Genomic DNA, 16,212 nt, shown 5'->3' on the forward strand with positions numbered 1-16,212 from the left:
CTGCCCCATCCCTGGCAGTGTTCAAGGCCAGGTTGGACACAGGGGCTTGGAGCAAGCTGCTCTAGTGGAAGGTGTCTCCACCCATGGCTGGGGACTGCACTGGACGAGTTTTAAGGTCCCTTCCGACGTAAACCATTCTATGAAATGCAGAGTGAGGAGGAAGACCCAGTAACTGGCTTTTGATTGTTACATAGTAGAGCCTTGGCTTCTGTGCATCCCAAATCCTGCTACAACAAGGCATCAAAAAGCAACACAGCAAACCCCACAGAAGTGGATGTAAAGATAACCAAGTCAAAAGAATTTGAGCATAACACTATACAGGGATATTTCTGGATGCTGGGGTTAAATTAGCTGCACTAAAATAATCACACTGATGTTTCCTAATCAGTAAGAACAAACTTTTTGGAATCAGCATTTGTGGACTGAAAAGGCTGATGTTGTTTTGGGAAATTGTTTCTCCTCAGAAAGCCCGATTTATTTTTATTTTTTAATTCTTTTTTTTTCCTAAACCAGCTGAAACACTCTGTTAATTCAGAAATAGTTTTTTGTTAATTCAGCAAATAGTTCTGGAGAAAACAAAAGTAAAAACTCAAAACAGCAGTTGTAGCATTCCTGAGTTCAGCACTTTGGTTCTTGAGTGGCTGTATTAAACTCATGTAAAGCAGCACTCTCACCCCACAGGATTGCTTTCCTCCTGTTCTACTTTAGCGTTTGTAAAACACTTTAAATTAGCTATTATTCTTATTGTAAGACTTTTTTCTGTTGTTTCTACATTTGACAAATGCTGACTTACCAGATGCATCCACTCCACATCATTTCTCTGTATAAAGCTGATTCTGTTTCCTAAACCTGGGCACACATGCATCTTGCATGCAAGCCATGGAAGTATTTTCTTCTCTGACATTTCAGTACTGCATGGAGAAATTACGTACAGTAGCAGGGCAGGAGAGCTATAACTGGACCAAGATAACCAGGAGATTACAAATGAGCAGGAATAAGATCAAGAATTAAGTGGGGGAAGGGCAAAGGATCATGTCTGAGACATCAGAAGATGTCAAGTTGGAAAAGGAGCTTTGCCTAAGAGAACAAGCTCCTTTCTCATTCAGAACAGATGACAGAAGTCCAGAATCCCAGTATCCCACTACTGTCAGCCATGTATCCCTCTGTCCAGCTGTTCTCTTCTAACACTCTTGATCAGCCAGATGACGACTGTTGCCCCTTACTTCACTGCTCGAGTCAAAGGCATGTGTATGTGTCACCCTTGTGTGCATCGTTGTGATTGTTGCTTTAAGAAGCAAAAATCTTCTTCTCTAAGAAGATCTTGCAAACTTGTATAGGCCTGCTGTGAAGAACACTGTTCAGGCTGCAGCAAAAGGGAGCAGCTCAAAAATCAAGAAAAGCCTGAAATAAAAACCTGGGTGATGGAAAACCTTATGGCTTACGCATATGTGTCATGCCATATAGCCTTTGAGTCCTCATCACCATATCCCAACACCCCTATCTTCACAGAATCCTAGAATCCCAGGTTGGAAAGAACCTCAAGGATCATCTGGTCCAACTCTTCTAGGCAAAGCATGACTAGACTAGATGTCCCAACGCCCTGATAGCTGAGTTTATGTGGCCAGCACGGGGAGTCCACCACTTCCCTGGGTGGAACCACTACCCTTATTAAATGCATAGAGAAAGGAACATACTGGTCTTGTTCAACATATAGCATAAACAGCGGTCAAACAGCTGGACACAAATTTTGTTTCCTTTGCAGTTGGGTGCCTGATTGTACTTCCTACACACACCACACGTATTGGGGGAACTAAAATCTTCCCTTTTCCAAAAGGCTACATAGAGAAGCTTCAAGTTTATAAACTACAAATTGAGCAGAAGCCAATGGCAACGTGCTTGTTCCTGGCATTCATTTAAGTACTTCAACACCTGTTAAGCGCTCAGCAGCTGGGCTTCAGCACTGAGCTCTGCACAGAGCCTTGCCCAAGGAGATGGCAACAGAGAAACTGCTCCAATTTCACAGGGCAGCCTATAGTTGGTAACTGATCCATAAAGATTAAGCCTTGAGTGTCCTTCAATTCTCTGGGAGGTTTTTGAAATGCAAGCAGGAACCACAGCACAGCCACCATATCCTCAGTGATTCGTGCTACTGGGATAGAACACCACCCATCTCACATACACACTTACAGTAAAAATGCAGCTACTGTGGCTGCACCGAGCAACTTGAGGTAGTGACTGCTGTCTTCAGGGGTCCAGGAAAGAGTTTACAAGGGTTTATGGTGGGGTGGTTCCTTTACAAACAAAACCAGAAGTACAGTAAAAGCAGGAATGTACTTAACTCCCAGGAACGGTCAAGAATGTTTAATCCTCTCTTGGGTTTCACTTGTGTATGATTCAGCCATCAAAAATCTGAACTGCCATTAAAAAATACAGTCAAAATCTTCTTATTGAAGCTGTCCCCAAAGAACACTACACTTGCACAAAGTCATTTTATAGGGACTGTAATAGCTGTAATAATAAACTATACTTGCAGAAACCCTTGAACATAAAGTTCTGCTACAGTATTTGCTTAATTCTTGCTTTCTTACACTTTATTTTTGTAAGTGTTCTCCCATTTGTAGAAGTAAACTGATGATGAAGCAATATCAAACCAAAACTGACTATCTGAACTGCAATGTGCTCCCCACTGTGCCTAGCACAAGTGCCAGACATTTTTCTTCTGTAAATAAGGATCATGTCCAGGTTATGGATTAAAAGAATGTAAAGTGAAAGGTTTGAAATATTCAGACAGAATTCTGAAGCTTAAACTTTCAGCATAGCTCTCAAAGCAAGATGATGACATCAGTTCACAAATAGCTTAAGCAGAAGTCCAGCATAGTGGTAGCGTCTCAGGCTACGTAACAGGCCTTTCAAAAGAGCATGAAGTAACAGAATTGAAATGTATTTGGCAAGATGCCACCACTCAGATGATATCCCAGCCTCATGGATATGTACAGTACACAGCAATTCATCATCTCATACTATGTGGCACTGACATTTCTCATGTCAAGCCAAAAATAGCTATAGCAAAAGTAAACTGAGCCCCAAATGTGGAAGCCAGTAAGGCCTCTGCATGTTATACCCACTACAATATTAAACCCATTACAATATTAACAAAAAAGACCAAAAGAAAACCCAAGAGACACCAAGTTGAGGAGCAACAAGTGGACTTTCACATTCACCAGTGGTGCCTGGAAAGCCTCTGGGAAACGAAAGGCTCAAGATAGGGGTTCCAAGAACAAAAACCACACAACTGCTTTCCAGGAAGTGCAGAAGCAAGTACTGAACTAGGCAGACTTCCTCCCAGGATGCGCATCACCATAGTTCCTCAAGCCTTCAAATTCCACAAAGGCCTGGAGTATCTCATCCTACAGAAGTGTATGTACTAGCACACAACCCAAACCACCAAAGATGGAGAAGAAACAGAGAAGCTCTATCAGAAGCCTGAGTCTAAGTAGCAGGTTAAATGGGTTAAAGAATAAAAAAAAAAAAGAGAAGGAAAAAAATGTTGAGCACAGAAATAGAAGCACAAAACTTATTTCAAAGAATGGAGCTACTCAAGCAAGCTGTCAGAAGAGCACTGACAATCAGAGTTAACACTGATGCAGACCCCCACCCTTTCTGGATAACTGAAGCCCACTAGAGCTCTAACCTTTGCTTACTACACTAAGCAAAAGAAACTGAGATGTCATAAATATTGTTTTGGTGGATGAACCCCCATATCTATGCAAGCCAATGCAGCCAACAAATTAAAAACTGCAATTCCACTTCACAGAACATGGCCTGTATGTCCAGAGGAACCATGACCACCTCCTCTGGTCTTCAGTGGAACACAAAATAAGGGCATTCTGGTATCTCAACTCCTGCTCAAGAGCTGCTTTAGCCTGCTTTGCTAGCCCAGATTTCAGCAATGAATCCTCTGTTAATAGCTGGAATGGCCTCCAGGAAGAACCTTGTGTTTCTGATGCCTGTTCTCCACACTAGGGAGTGACATGGATCACACAAGAGCATTGCTGCCAATTGGCAAGGCAGCCTTCAGCCCCATGGCACAGAACAGGCAGAGCTCACAGAAATACCATAGCAATGAGTAGTATTCAGAGGAAGAACACTCTCTTAATCTGTATTTGCATAGCAACTAGGACAACAAGGGCCATGAAAGGCTTTTTAACACTATCATAATGCAAATATTTTTTCTGATGGTGCCTCTGCCATCCCGGACAAGCAAGAGCTGCCCAAGCCACCTGCCTGGTCATGGAAAGGTGAGCAAAGGAAGAGGCACAGAGGAAGTATATTGCTTAGGACACGAAGAAGGTAAGCATCTCTTACTCCTAAGTGTGAGACAGAAGCAGGACAATGCATTTTAGCCAGCACTGAAACGGCATCTGCAACTCGCATCTGATTCACAAGCAGGATCACTTTATGATAATACACTCATTTTTAAGGTGTCTTGAGGGAATTCCCCATACAGGAGAAATATTCTGCACTTTTGGATTTTAAAGCAGGTTTAAAAAAATCATTGACTCTGTAATTATCTTCTACTCTTTGCCTGCTCTGTGACAAAACCAAACAGAAAAAAAACCCTTATGAGTTGTCTCATGACTACTCCAAACATGACTGTTCCCTACGCCTACAGCCTGCCCGGGTCAAATCAGTCACCTCTTTCAAGGGACCAAAATCTATCTATCTCCTTTTAAGGTACCAGTCACTAGCATCCCCAAACAAACCCCACATTTAATTCACCTGCATGGGAAAATGCAGGTGAGCCAAGAAGGAGACTGTCACTCCAAAGAACTCCATTAGCCTGGGGACAAACTCATCTGACAACTCACAGCTAAGGACAAGCTACAGACTAGTCTGGCTGCCCAGTCCTGCCACCTCCCTACAGCTCCATCTGAAGATTGCATGATCTGATGGATCAGGGCACTTGTGGTCTGACCTGGCTCACTGCTTGGCCCTGTGATCACCCACTTTGGCACAAGAAGGTGAAGTAAACAGAAGGCGGGGAAGAGGTCGATACCATCACCCTTTCTGGCAGGATACAGGGAAGATTTAGTCTTGCAAAACCACATCTTGAGCTGAGCAGAGTCATCACTGTTACCCAACTCACAAGAAACTCAAGAGAATAACCACAGTAATCTCCAATTAAAAATCTAGTGTGATATTTACCAAGTAAGCCCATGTTTCAAATTTGAAACCACTTTGTAGGGTCTTCTATCAGAGGCTGACATTGTCAAACATAAGTATATTGTAGAAATTGACCAAAACACGTTACTTCTGGTCAAAGGTATTTCTCTTAACAGTCATCCAACACATCAAAGCACATCTTTAAGGACTACCCATAAGAGCTTTGTGCTCTCTTCCAAGAGTATAAAAAACCCAGGCAACATGCATTAGATTCATTCTCCGGATGATACTGCAAAGGGAATTTCTGTAGAACATTTCTGGAAGCAAAGTCCTGAGCACGTGAACTGTGCACAAGCTTTTTTCAAGGAATCTCACATAAACTACACTGGAAATGACTGAAGCTGGACAGATCTCTGAAAGTCTTCTCACCAGTGTTGGCTTTCGTTAGAATGCTCATCTGCTGGTGTAGGTTACAGACTTCCCAGAGGTGCCAGACAAGACCATCGTGGCCAGGAACAAACCCACACAAAGCCAATAATATTTATAACAGTCCTCCTTCGAGGCAGTCAGTAGCTAACTCCAAGAGCTAAACCCCAGTCAGTCTCACTGCATTCCCAAGCAGATTGCTATAATTGAAAGATAGGGGGAAATGAAATAAATGAACACACTAAGGAAAACCTGGTGTGTTCTTCATAGAGGGAAGAGCTGCCCAAGCAGCAGCCTAGGGGCCTCTTACACGCAGAGACTGGGCTGTCCCTGTGCACAGGGCTGTAACCACCACCCCGCTCCGCCGCAGAACCGGGTCCTCCCGAGCAGCCGCTCCTGGCACAGGAGGGAGCCGCAGCCACAGGTACTCACATCCGCCCCACGCCCTCGTACATGCGGGTCTCGTCCACCAGCATCATGACCTCGGTGTCGGTGAGGTGTGCGTGCTTCTTCGTCTTGGTGAGCTGCTCGATCTGGATGTCGGCCAGCTTCACCTTCTGCTGCGTGTCTATCACCTTCGCCTGCAGCTCCGTGAAAGCCTGGGCAGGGGGAAAGAGCAGCGGCCATCAGGGGCGGCTCTCGCAGGCCGCGGCCCGCCGGCCACGAACAGATAAACCCGGGCGGCGGGTGCCGAACGCGCGGGGTGTGCAGGGGAGAAGGAGCCCGGAGAGGCACTGCACGGAACGCGGCGCGGAGCCGCCAGCCACCGCGGTGGGGCTCCTACCTTCTTGAGCTCCAGGTCCACGGGCGCTGCCATCTTGTCTGCGTACGGCGCCTGCGCGGTTGGGAGTCCCGGCAGCGCGTCCTGCTGCGCATGCGCGGGGCGGAGCGCAGGGTCGCAGCGCAGGGTCGCGTGCCCGGGCTCCGGGGCTGCTCCGGGGCGGGTGCCGGTGCCGGTGCCGGCAGCGGGGGGAGCTCAGGGGGGTGCTGGAGGTCGCAGCGTGGGGTCGGTGTCCGAGGCAGCAGCGGGGCTGGACCGTGGAGTTGGGGGGTGCAGCAGTTGGTGACGTGGTCACGGTCCCGAGTGCGTGCCCGGAGGGGGGAGAAGGGCCGGGCTGCTGGAGGCTCCCCCTGCCTTCTCCGGGAGCCCCTCCCGCGCTCAGCTTGGCCCAGCGCTGCGGCAGCGGGGTGGTGCAGGCCACGTTCCTGGCACCCTGTTCCTGCGCGCATGGTGAAGCGAGCAGCCTGGGCTGCCCTGCGGTGCATGGGCGCTGGGCAGGGCAGAGCTCTGCACACCCCAGTCGGGGTGAACAGAGAAGAGATGTTCTCGGGAAGAGAGCATCCATAGGACTGTCAACCTTTCCCAGTCTAGTGGGGCGGAGGGAGCCAGCCCATGGATCCAGCCAGCTCCCCAGTGCCTGTATCTCCAAAACACGTTTCCCATCTCTTGGCTTGTTAAATTACCTGTGGGTAGCCCAGCCCATAGAGGAGCAAAGTGGGTCAGAACACGTCCTTGTAGGGCAAAGGGCAGCTGCCTGCAGAGCAGAGCTCTCCCTGTGCCTGCTGGGGTGGTGTGGAGCCTCAGGCATGCAGAGCTGCCCACCATGAACAGCTGGAAGGCAGCAGGGCTGGAGCAGGAGTGGCTCCAGGAACGGAAGCAGCAGCAGCAGCGCAGCAAGGGAGGAACACAGCCAGATGCCCTGGAGCAGAATGGCCTCGTACATAGCATGGCATTATTTGCTTAATACGTTGAAAAAAGCCAAAGTTTGGAGTCTCTGATTAAACTGGCCCTCCCTCAGGATGAAGGTTCAGAGCCAATAAATTGATTCCCTGGTTCCAAGACTCAAGCCACTGCAGCAGCTTTTACTCTCCAGGTGATAACACAAAAGGGTGCCCACTGTCAGTCACCTGCTTCCCAACCTGCCTAAGCCATGTACTTTAGCCCTTCTATCTTGTGAAGCACTAGAATGCCAAAGTATTGCTGCATTCCCATGCCCTGGGCTTTGCTGCTGCAAATCTTACTGACTGCACAAGAGGGATGAACCTATGCGCTCGCTTCCCAAGCAACCCCTCCTCCAGTGGGCATAAAGCTTATTTCAGGCTTTACCAGAGCTGAATTTTGGCTAAGTCAGGCCAAAAAGCTCTGCAAGCTACTCCCCAGCTTTAGTGCACACTGTAGGAGCAGGAATGGAAAGCAGTAGCTTAGCACTTCCCTTTGAAAACTGAAGTTTGACATCTGCTGAAGGGAAAGGGGCTGGATGAAAGCAGGTTTCCTGCAGGGGGAAGTCCTCTCTCTGCTTCAAGAGACAGCATCTTACCCTGATCTCAGGTCCCCCGGGGAAGATGAGGGAAGAGGAAAGAAGTGGTTTCAGGGGTTATTTTTACCGCAAAGTCAGGAGTCAGTCCTGAACCACCATCTGAAATGATGCTTGCTCGAAAGACCCCAGCCCCAGAGGCTGCAATTACCCAGGAACCGCTCAAAACTAGGAATCGGTCCCATTTGGATGAACTGGTGGCCAGAAAGGCTTCACTTACACCTGCTGGTGAGCAGACACCAAGAAATCACATCCCTCACAGGGCATCAGCCGTCAAAGATGCAAAAGAAACACAGATGGGAGTGCTGTGGCTGCAGGACAGCCACTGCCACCAGCGCCTTGGTACCACACTGCTCTGCTACACCCCAGCATGCCACGAGCCAGCCCAGCACCTCCTGCCATGCACTCAGGATCTGCACTGTTTGCAGATCCCCACTGGTCTTCAGAGTTCCAATTTCTTTCCAACTCCATTGTTAAATGAACAACACAAGTGTTTGTAACAAAGTGTTATTTATTAGAATATTAACATTGCACTTAAAAAATAAGGGAGGTCTGACCCGGTCACCTTGACCTACATGAAAGATGCAGGGGCCAGACCTACAATAAATATAAATACTATGTACAGTTTATCTAAAATAAATATATAATTTAAAATGAAAAATCTCTTGTTAAATAGCTGTTACCCTCCCGCCCCTCCTGCGCCGCAGCAAGCCCCGAGCCCGCTCTCCTCCTTTCACAGCTTGTTCTTGGTGTGCACCACAGCACATGGAGAGCTGCCGCCGGCCCGTCCCTCCTGCTCCATGCAGCCAGCGAGCACCTCTCCGAGCTCCATCCCCACAGGAGGCCACGGAGCTCCCTGCAGTGACACCGCTGCTGGAGCAGCCCCAGAGCAGATGCTGCCCTGCTGCTCCAGCCAGCACCCAGGGATAGCGCTGGCTCTGTGGCTCTCGCCTCTTCCAGGAGGTAGAAGTGCATTAGTGCCGACCCCTGCAAGACAAAGCAGAGCAGCTCACAACACCGCCCAGGGCAGTTCCTGTGTGGTGGGAAGGTGTTCATCGCACTTCAGGAGAGCCCATGCACCCACAGCAACCGCAGCAGAAGCCACTCGCTGCCTTGCAGTGCTGGGCTGAGGAGGATGGGAGCCAGATTGCCAGGGGAACAGTGGGTAAGCATCTCACCACACTGCCCTTCCAAGGGACCACAGCACTTTGCCCCCTGGGCACATTCACCTCAATAATCCCCAGGGCAGAGGGGACACATGAAAAGCCTTGTGCTGAATCCCCTTCCTCAAAATAGCTCTGATAAACACCTAAAAATTCCCACCCCCAGCATTGTTACCATCATGACAGAAATTCTTTGAAGGCATTACCTCATCCCTACAAAGAACAAAGTTTTTCCTTTTTGTTTAAGAAAAGAGAAGTAGCTGTGATCTGTATGGGCACATCTAACGTCAGGCTTGGACCAGAGCAGAGGAAGTCTGTAAGCTGTCCAGCACCCGGCCATGGGGCCACCACCCAGCCAGAGCAATGTCACATGGGGCTGGCAGCAAGATCCCCATACCCAGCTGCAAGGCATTGCATTGGTGCAAGTAATAAGCAGAGTAGGAGTAGGAGTGAAAAGGAAGGGTTTTTTCTATATATAAAAATAGAGGCAATATCTAAAGAGCGGAAGTGACTCAGAGGGTCAGAGAGGGAGCAGAACAGGGTGGGAAAAAAAAAAACCCAGAAGCATCTTCCCCACTGCCAAATGTCCCCAAAGCATGCAGAAACAGGGCAAAGCAGGGACTTAATGTTTGAAAGGAGGTGATGGTGGCAGGGCTGTCAGGGGACAAGGGCTTGAGCAGAAGAGGAAGAAGGGCTAGAGCCCCACACTGCACCCCAGACTCTCAGGCCAAATCCAGTGAGCTGCTTCTCCAGGCTTATACTGCCTTCAACTCTTGCCTGGCTCTGGCACAGGATCCACACAGTGGCCCCAGCCAGCATGGACAAGCAGATTCCCAGCCACACCACTGCCTCATATCCAGCCAGGGGCTCACCTCGCCAGCACCCGGCATCCTCAGTGATTCACAGTGATGCCCAGCTTGATTTTCTCTTCGCTCTCTACATCGTAGACACCCCTCTTGTGACACCTATGAGGCCAAGCAGAGATACTCAGGTCATGGAGGTGTCCCTGCCACCCTCCCCCTCCACGTGGTCTTCCCAGGGATGCAGATCCAACAGCTCAGCCCCATCCCACTTACCTGAGCATCAGCAGGGCTGCGATGATGACAAGACAGAGGGAGGAGAGGACAACAGCAACAACGGCCAGTGCTGTGGTGTGGTCGTATGCACTGGGGGGGTGCTCCACAGGCAGCGAGAGGCCATGGCATCTCTCTCCGTGATATCCTGGCTGGCATCTGGAGGAGAAGAACAGTGTTAAAGGCTGGTCATCACCAAGAACAGAAGGTCATTGGGTGCCTCACGCCCTTATGGAAAAAAGCTACCTCTTTGCTTAGCCCTAAACAGCACACTACCCATTCTCCCTCGTCCCCCTGGCCTGAGCTAGTGTCACCACCAACTCCAGTAACTTTTCTCCTGCCCCAAGCACCCCATGAAGACTCCTAGAAAGGTTGAACTCCCCACAATAGAATCCACCAGGGTGTATGGTCCTTCCAACCATCCCAAGGCAGAGTGAGGCTGCGCAGACTACCTTTGGAAGCAGGAAGTCCCATACAAGGGAGCAGAGAGGCAGCCAAACCAGAGCTCAGATCTTCCCTCGGAGCAGGATGTCCCTGCACACCCTGCCAGCCAGAGAGGTGCCACCTCCCTGCAGACTCAGGAGGTTACTCATAGAACAGAAATAACAGTCCCCAGCAGGGCTGGAGCTGCCAACCCTGGCTGGGAGTCCAAGTGCACTGATGCGACCAGATATAGATATCTCTATATCCGCTGCCACTGACCCTCAAGCTGATCTCCAAGACAGGGTCTGAGCACAACCCTCCTGGCTCACGACACCACCACATGCCACGTCACCTCCCAACCACAGCAGCAGGGCTGGGCACAAGGCAGATGTACAGGACCCAGCCTGGCACCATCCTCACCCACCCCACAGCCCAGGGACCAGCCCAAGGAAGCAATGATCAAGGAGACCCTGTGGCATGGGCAGACAGCCACCAAGAGCAGCCACAACCAAGTGAGACCAGCCAACATGAGGCCTCATAATCGAAGGGGACAGGTCTCTGTACCTTAGAACCCATGGTGGCTCTGGGAAGAGGTCATCCAAGGATGGGCCACCAGGCTGGAAAGCCCCATCCAGCCCCTAGAGCCTCTCTGCTTTCCCAGGTCCTCTTCCAACCCCAGGGATCTGGGAAGGAACACCATCCCAGGCAGGGGGTGCTGCGCCCCACATGGTTCTGGGTCCCCAACCCAAGCTGAGCCAGCAGAGATCTCCTCTTGCTGGCAGTCCCGAACCCCCTGTGTGAGGGCCCAACTTCATGACAGCTTTCAGGCAGAGAGAAACTAAGCGGTTCAAGGAGCTATGTGGAGCCTGATCCCCGCAGATTGCTGGGCACAACATCTTGTGGGCACCATAAGTCAGGGAGCTATTATCTTGCCTGGGCTCCAGGCGCAGGGCTGGGTGGCTCACAGGATTGATAGCAAAGAACAAAGCCTCTTATGTATCTGCCAGCTTAATTCCTGCCCACATCAGTGGGGATCAAACATGCACCCCTGGCTATTTCCCACAGCAGCAATACTGGGTCCTTCACAGCAGCAGGCAAACTTCTCCACTTGCCTTGTCTAGTCCCTGCCCTGTACCTGCAACCCCAAGGAGGCAAAAGGGGATGGGAATACACAGCTCTGTCCATCAGAACTAAGGGATGGCTTGGGCATGGCTTTGGCAGACAGTCCCCAGAGGTGCTACCTCCAATCCTTGCTGGTGCCATGGCAGAGATGCTCCTCCTGCCTGCAGCAGTACACCCTGGGGGTCATTAGCTCCCAGCCAGGGCTGGCAGCAGCGAGGACATGGGGTTACAGAATCAGGATGAGGTTCTCATAAACTAGACCTGCAGAAGACTTTGGCTACAAGACCCCAGCCCCTGCTCACCATCCTCTGAGCCCACTGCCACAGGTCTCCTGCAGCAGCTCAGGCAGGGCTTGGGGAATGCTGAGACTACATCCACGATGGATTTTGACAGGGGATGGACATTGCTCAAGAAGCACAAGGAAGGGGCCATGTCAGAGCCGTCCCTGCATGGACATGGAACATGCACTAAAAATATCTCCTCTGCTCTTCCTCTGCCTGGCCTGGAGAATTGAAGGAACCGTGACTAAGGCTCCCCCCGCACACGCACACGCCAGCAACTCACATGCAGGAGGGAGCTCCCAGCTCTCGGATGTATTTGCATTCGCCGTGAATACAGAAATCCTTGTACTTCCGCAGGCACGGGTCCCTCTTCTTCCCCTGGCCTTTGCCTTTTCTTCTTTTATTCCCGTTCCCTTTTTTCTTGGGAGTAACCAGGCCTTCAGGCTTCGACAGGAAAGCAACTGGAAAACAATTTGGGAAGGAGAAAGCAGCAGTCAGATCACCTCCGTGTGTCAGCCAAAGGGAAGACAGAGCAGCAAACCAGCTGAGCCCTGGCACTCCGGCAGCCCTTTGTGCAGTGATCTGCCCCCGAGCAGAGGGTTTTCTTTCCAAATATCATGGCCTTTCCCATTCATAAGGACAATTCTCAAGGAAAGAAAGGAATCAGGCTGGGGGGAGGGCAAACAGAGCTTTATGTATCTCAAATGTTGCTATTATATGCACCAGTTTCCACTGAACACAGAAAATCGCTAATTGCCTCTTTATCTGGCTTTTATTCCCCGATGAGCGCAGTCTTTTGTAAGACCCTATTCATGGCTCTAATGGACTCTCCTCCCTGTGGGTACAAGGATGCCTTGCGCACCCAGAGCAGGATCAAGAGAGCAATGGCTTAAGTTTTGGCTTTCCAGAGCCAGAGATGACAAGGGCAGCATTCCCAGGAATGACAAAGGTATGTTTTAATTGCAGCGCAGGGACCAGTAGCTTTTGTGCAAGGCCAGCTCCCTGCTGGGCTGGTGGGGACCAACACAAGGAGCACAAGCACCTTGTCTGGACATGGACCGAAACCAGCAATGTTACTGGAATAGTTCTTTGGATGTGCCCAAAAATTCAGCCCCCAGCTTGATCTCCCAGGATACCAAGATGCTGGAGAGCACTCATGCTCCAGGAGTGACTTTTGGGCTCCTGCTGAACCACAGCACTTAACTCCAGTGAGCCCAGGGAAACATGAACTGAGGGTGGCTGAGCCCAACCAGCGAGTTGTAACCTGCCCAGTTCCTCCTCAGCCACCTCCTGACGTAACCAGGTGCTGGAGCACACGGCTGCATACCTAGCAAAGTTATTTCTCAATTTCGACATCCTCCACATTATGCCTGGAGAAAACTGATACTCCAGGAAATTCTGTGGCTTGGAGAAACCTCCAGATCCGGGTAAGGCCCCATCCCCTCGCCTGGGGGTTATCTCAACAGACACACAGTGCTGCTACCCCCCCCCCCCCCCCCCCCCAGCCACCTCCACTGTCACCACCACATAGCCTCTCCCTTAGGACAGACAGGGAAGATGTGGAAGATCTTGCTGGTAGAAAAACTGCTGCAGCCCGGGGGGGGCAGGGTGATGCTGCTGCTGCTCTCCCCCTGCTTAAACATCCTGGGAGTTGTGGCACAAAGAGAAGGTGCTTTTGACAGAAAAAAAAAAAAACAACAGATTTTTTTCTGACCAAAACTCAGCTCAAGACATCAAGAAAGCACTCTGAGAGGCTGCGGTGTCCATAACTAAACATCCCCATGCCTGCAGCCTGTCCCACAGACCAAGGTCAGCCCACAGCTCCCAGACCCCTGGCTCTAGGACAGGGTCCCCTCCTTGAGGGATGCACAGAAACGCAGGCTGCAGCATCTCGCCCCAGCATGAGGGGTAACAGCCTTTCTCAAGGGGCTGCATTCCCTTGGATGCAAGCTTGGTTTTGCAGGGGTGCTTCTCACAGTCTGACGGTACAGCCAGAAAGCAAAGAAAAACGTGGGAAAAACGGGAGAGCAAACTGTGTGGGGCAGAAACTGCTCTTCCTGCTGCCAGGTCACTGGCCTCAGCTTATCACGTGCAAGGCTCAGGTACAGGTCACCCAAATCAGACGAGCCCCACTGGCAGCGCCTGAGGCACTCTCGGTCAGAGCCGGGGCAGAGAAGCCAAGCGAGCGCCCGGCGAGCAGAACGGACGGACGGACAGAACGGCCCAGTCCCCGCGCAGGGCCCGCCGCTGCCTGGCCCTGCCCCGGTATGAGGAGCAGCCCGGTGTGGGCGGCGGGTGAGTCACCGCGGTCCCCACCGGGGCAGCAGCGCTTGCCCACAGGGCTGCGCAGGGGCTGCCGTGCTCTCCTGCCGCGGAGCTACGGGACCGGGAAACCTCGGGACCCCTGTGCCGGGGACCTCGGGGACACCCACATCTCCGGAGAAAGGCCAGGAGCTGCCGGAGCCCGGTTGCCCGTCCTAAATCCCGCCCGCCCCTCCGGACCCTCCCCGGGACCCACCGTCCCGCTCCCCATTCCCGCCCGCCCGTACCTCTCGGCAGCTCGCTGAGCTCGTCCCCCGAGGCCGCTCCGCCGCTCTCCTTCTCCGGGCTACCGCCGAGCAGCGGAGCCGTAGCCGGGACGGGCGCTTCGCCTCCCTTGTGCAGCACCTCGTTGTGGAGCTCGTCCCGGCTCAGCCCGCCCGCCGCCGCCGAGCACACTGCGGGAGGGAGCGCGGTCAGTCTGGGCAGGATGCCTGTGCCCGGGACACCCCACCCGCGACAGGGACCGGGACCGCGCTCCCCGGGACTGGGAGCTCCCACCCGGGACCGGAGACCTGCCCGCATAGCCCAGGACTCCGCACAGACATGTGTCCGGCGCTGGGGCCAAGCTGCCTGTGCCAGCGACCCGCTAATCCGTAACCGGGACCGCGTCTCACACGACCACGCTCCCCAAGCACGTCCGGTACTGGGACTGCGTTGCCCATGCCCCGCACCGGGACCCCTTACCCGGATCCACGCTGCCCGTGCCCGGGACACCCAAACCCGTGCGCGGGACGCCGCCACTCGTGTCCGTACCTGCCGCCAGCAGCGCGTGGATCAGCACTGCCCGCCCGTCCATGGCCCGCGGGCACTCTTGTCCCGGCGCTGCCGTAGCTCTGCTCCCGCCGCTCCGCTCAGGCCGGCACCAACAACCGCTCTACGGCAACGCGGCCCCGCGGAGGGTAGAAGACGGCGGGGCGGGAGCGGGGGGGCACCGGGGGAAGGGCGGGGCTTCCCGTGGTCCCACCCCCGGGAAGGGCTTCCCCGGCTGCCGCGGCACGGTTCAGAGCGGGGGGGTGCAGCTCACCACTGCCCCGGGACCAGCGCCTCCGTCCTTAGCGTGGGGGTCCCGGGGGAGCCGCTGACCCCCTTGAGCTTGCGCTGGGGCTGTGCAGGGCAGGAGGTGGCTCAGGGGAAGAGGGTTGAGGGCTTCATTGGCTGGTCTCAGGCAGGGGTAGGAGATGGGGGGTCACAGGGAGGGCACTGTGCATCCGCTGCCTGGTGGTACCCCAGGGTGGTCTGGGGGGCTTTGAGGAGGGGAAGTGAACCCGCAAGAAGAGCATCAGGGTCCCATGCTCAGAGCTAAAACCTTGGTGGTGGGGTGATACCCCAGCAAGGGACAGACGCTAACCACGTGCCACCCTGTTTGGTGATGGAGAGGGTGCCAGTGGCAGAAGTGCTTTTTTTGTCCGCGAGGCCACCTTTGTGCCTCGATGGAGAGCCGAACTGCTTCCACCACCACTGCATCTCACAAACCCTCCTGGTCAGCCACTGTCCTGGTCCTCTCAATCCCAGCCTGTGGTCACGGTGTTTAGGGGCTGCCAGAGCTTCTCTGTCCCCTTCTCCGCTATGGCCACAGCTTCTTGCGCTCATCCTCAGCCCAGGCCAGAGAACACTGACCCCAGCCCTGGGTGGGTGCAGGGTCTCATCCCATCTCACATCAGGTCAGCCACAGCCCCTTGGCTGGTTCCTCAAAGTCAGGACCCCCGCTACCGGTTCAGGTTCAGCAAAGCATGATTAAATATTGCTGCCATTGTTGTTGGCGTCTCCAAGGAATACCACCGGATTTGGCCACCCCCCGCTCACACCCTCCTTCTTGCTCAGACTTGACTTTTGCAATTGTTTGCTGGATGTTTTTCCTTCCGCCTCCTCCGGCCATCAGCAGCCCAACAGACTGGCAGCAGAGCAAGGGGGGTCAGGGTGGCCT

At 52.7% G+C, this 16,212-nt stretch overlaps 2 protein-coding genes across 4 annotated transcripts in view; both read right to left on the bottom strand.

Annotated features, from left to right (window-relative positions):
* Positions 1 to 6,480, bottom strand: part of PFDN1 (prefoldin subunit 1) — a 31,971-nt gene extending 25,491 nt beyond the window's left edge. For 2 of the 3 annotated variants that reach the window (XM_062605297.1, XM_062605296.1), the window contains exons 1-2: positions 6,374 to 6,421; positions 6,022 to 6,188 (exon numbers count right to left, since the gene is read on the bottom strand). In XM_062605297.1, coding sequence (XP_062461281.1) covers positions 6,022 to 6,188; positions 6,374 to 6,406 — 200 coding nt within the window. In that variant the 5' untranslated portion in view covers positions 6,407 to 6,421. Of the gene's footprint in view, positions 1 to 6,021; positions 6,189 to 6,373 lie in introns of all 3 variants that reach the window. The other variant, XM_062605295.1, reaches the window with a different exon arrangement.
* Positions 6,481 to 8,397: 1,917 nt separating this feature from the next.
* On the bottom strand, positions 8,398 to 15,192 carry HBEGF (heparin binding EGF like growth factor). Its single transcript, XM_062605226.1, has 6 exons — positions 15,042 to 15,192; positions 14,516 to 14,683; positions 12,250 to 12,427; positions 10,144 to 10,299; positions 9,940 to 10,032; positions 8,398 to 8,891 (listed from the first exon to the last, which is right to left on the bottom strand). Exons 1-5 carry the CDS (start codon positions 15,082 to 15,084, stop codon positions 9,960 to 9,962), a joined length of 618 nt encoding a protein of 205 aa, XP_062461210.1. The 5' UTR covers positions 15,085 to 15,192; the 3' UTR covers positions 8,398 to 8,891; positions 9,940 to 9,959.
* Positions 15,193 to 16,212: the final 1,020 nt, after the last annotated feature.

This window comes from Pezoporus occidentalis, unplaced genomic scaffold, assembly GCF_034315485.1.
Source record: "Pezoporus occidentalis ecotype Australia unplaced genomic scaffold, CSIRO_AGI_Poc_V1 ctg91, whole genome shotgun sequence".
Lineage (NCBI taxonomy): Eukaryota > Metazoa > Chordata > Aves > Psittaciformes > Psittacidae > Pezoporus > Pezoporus occidentalis.

Coding starts and splice junctions, on each gene's coding strand:
- HBEGF (XM_062605226.1), bottom strand. CDS start 15,084: ATGGACGGGCGGGCAGTGCTGATCCACGCGCTGCTGGCGGCAG. Junction 10,300..12,249: donor CTGGGAGCTCCCTCCTGCAT/GTGAGTTGCTGG, acceptor CTTCTCCTCCAG/ATGCCAGCCAGGATATCACG. Junction 10,033..10,143: donor GCAGCCCTGCTGATGCTCAG/GTAAGTGGGATG, acceptor TTGGCCTCATAG/GTGTCACAAGAGGGGTGTCT.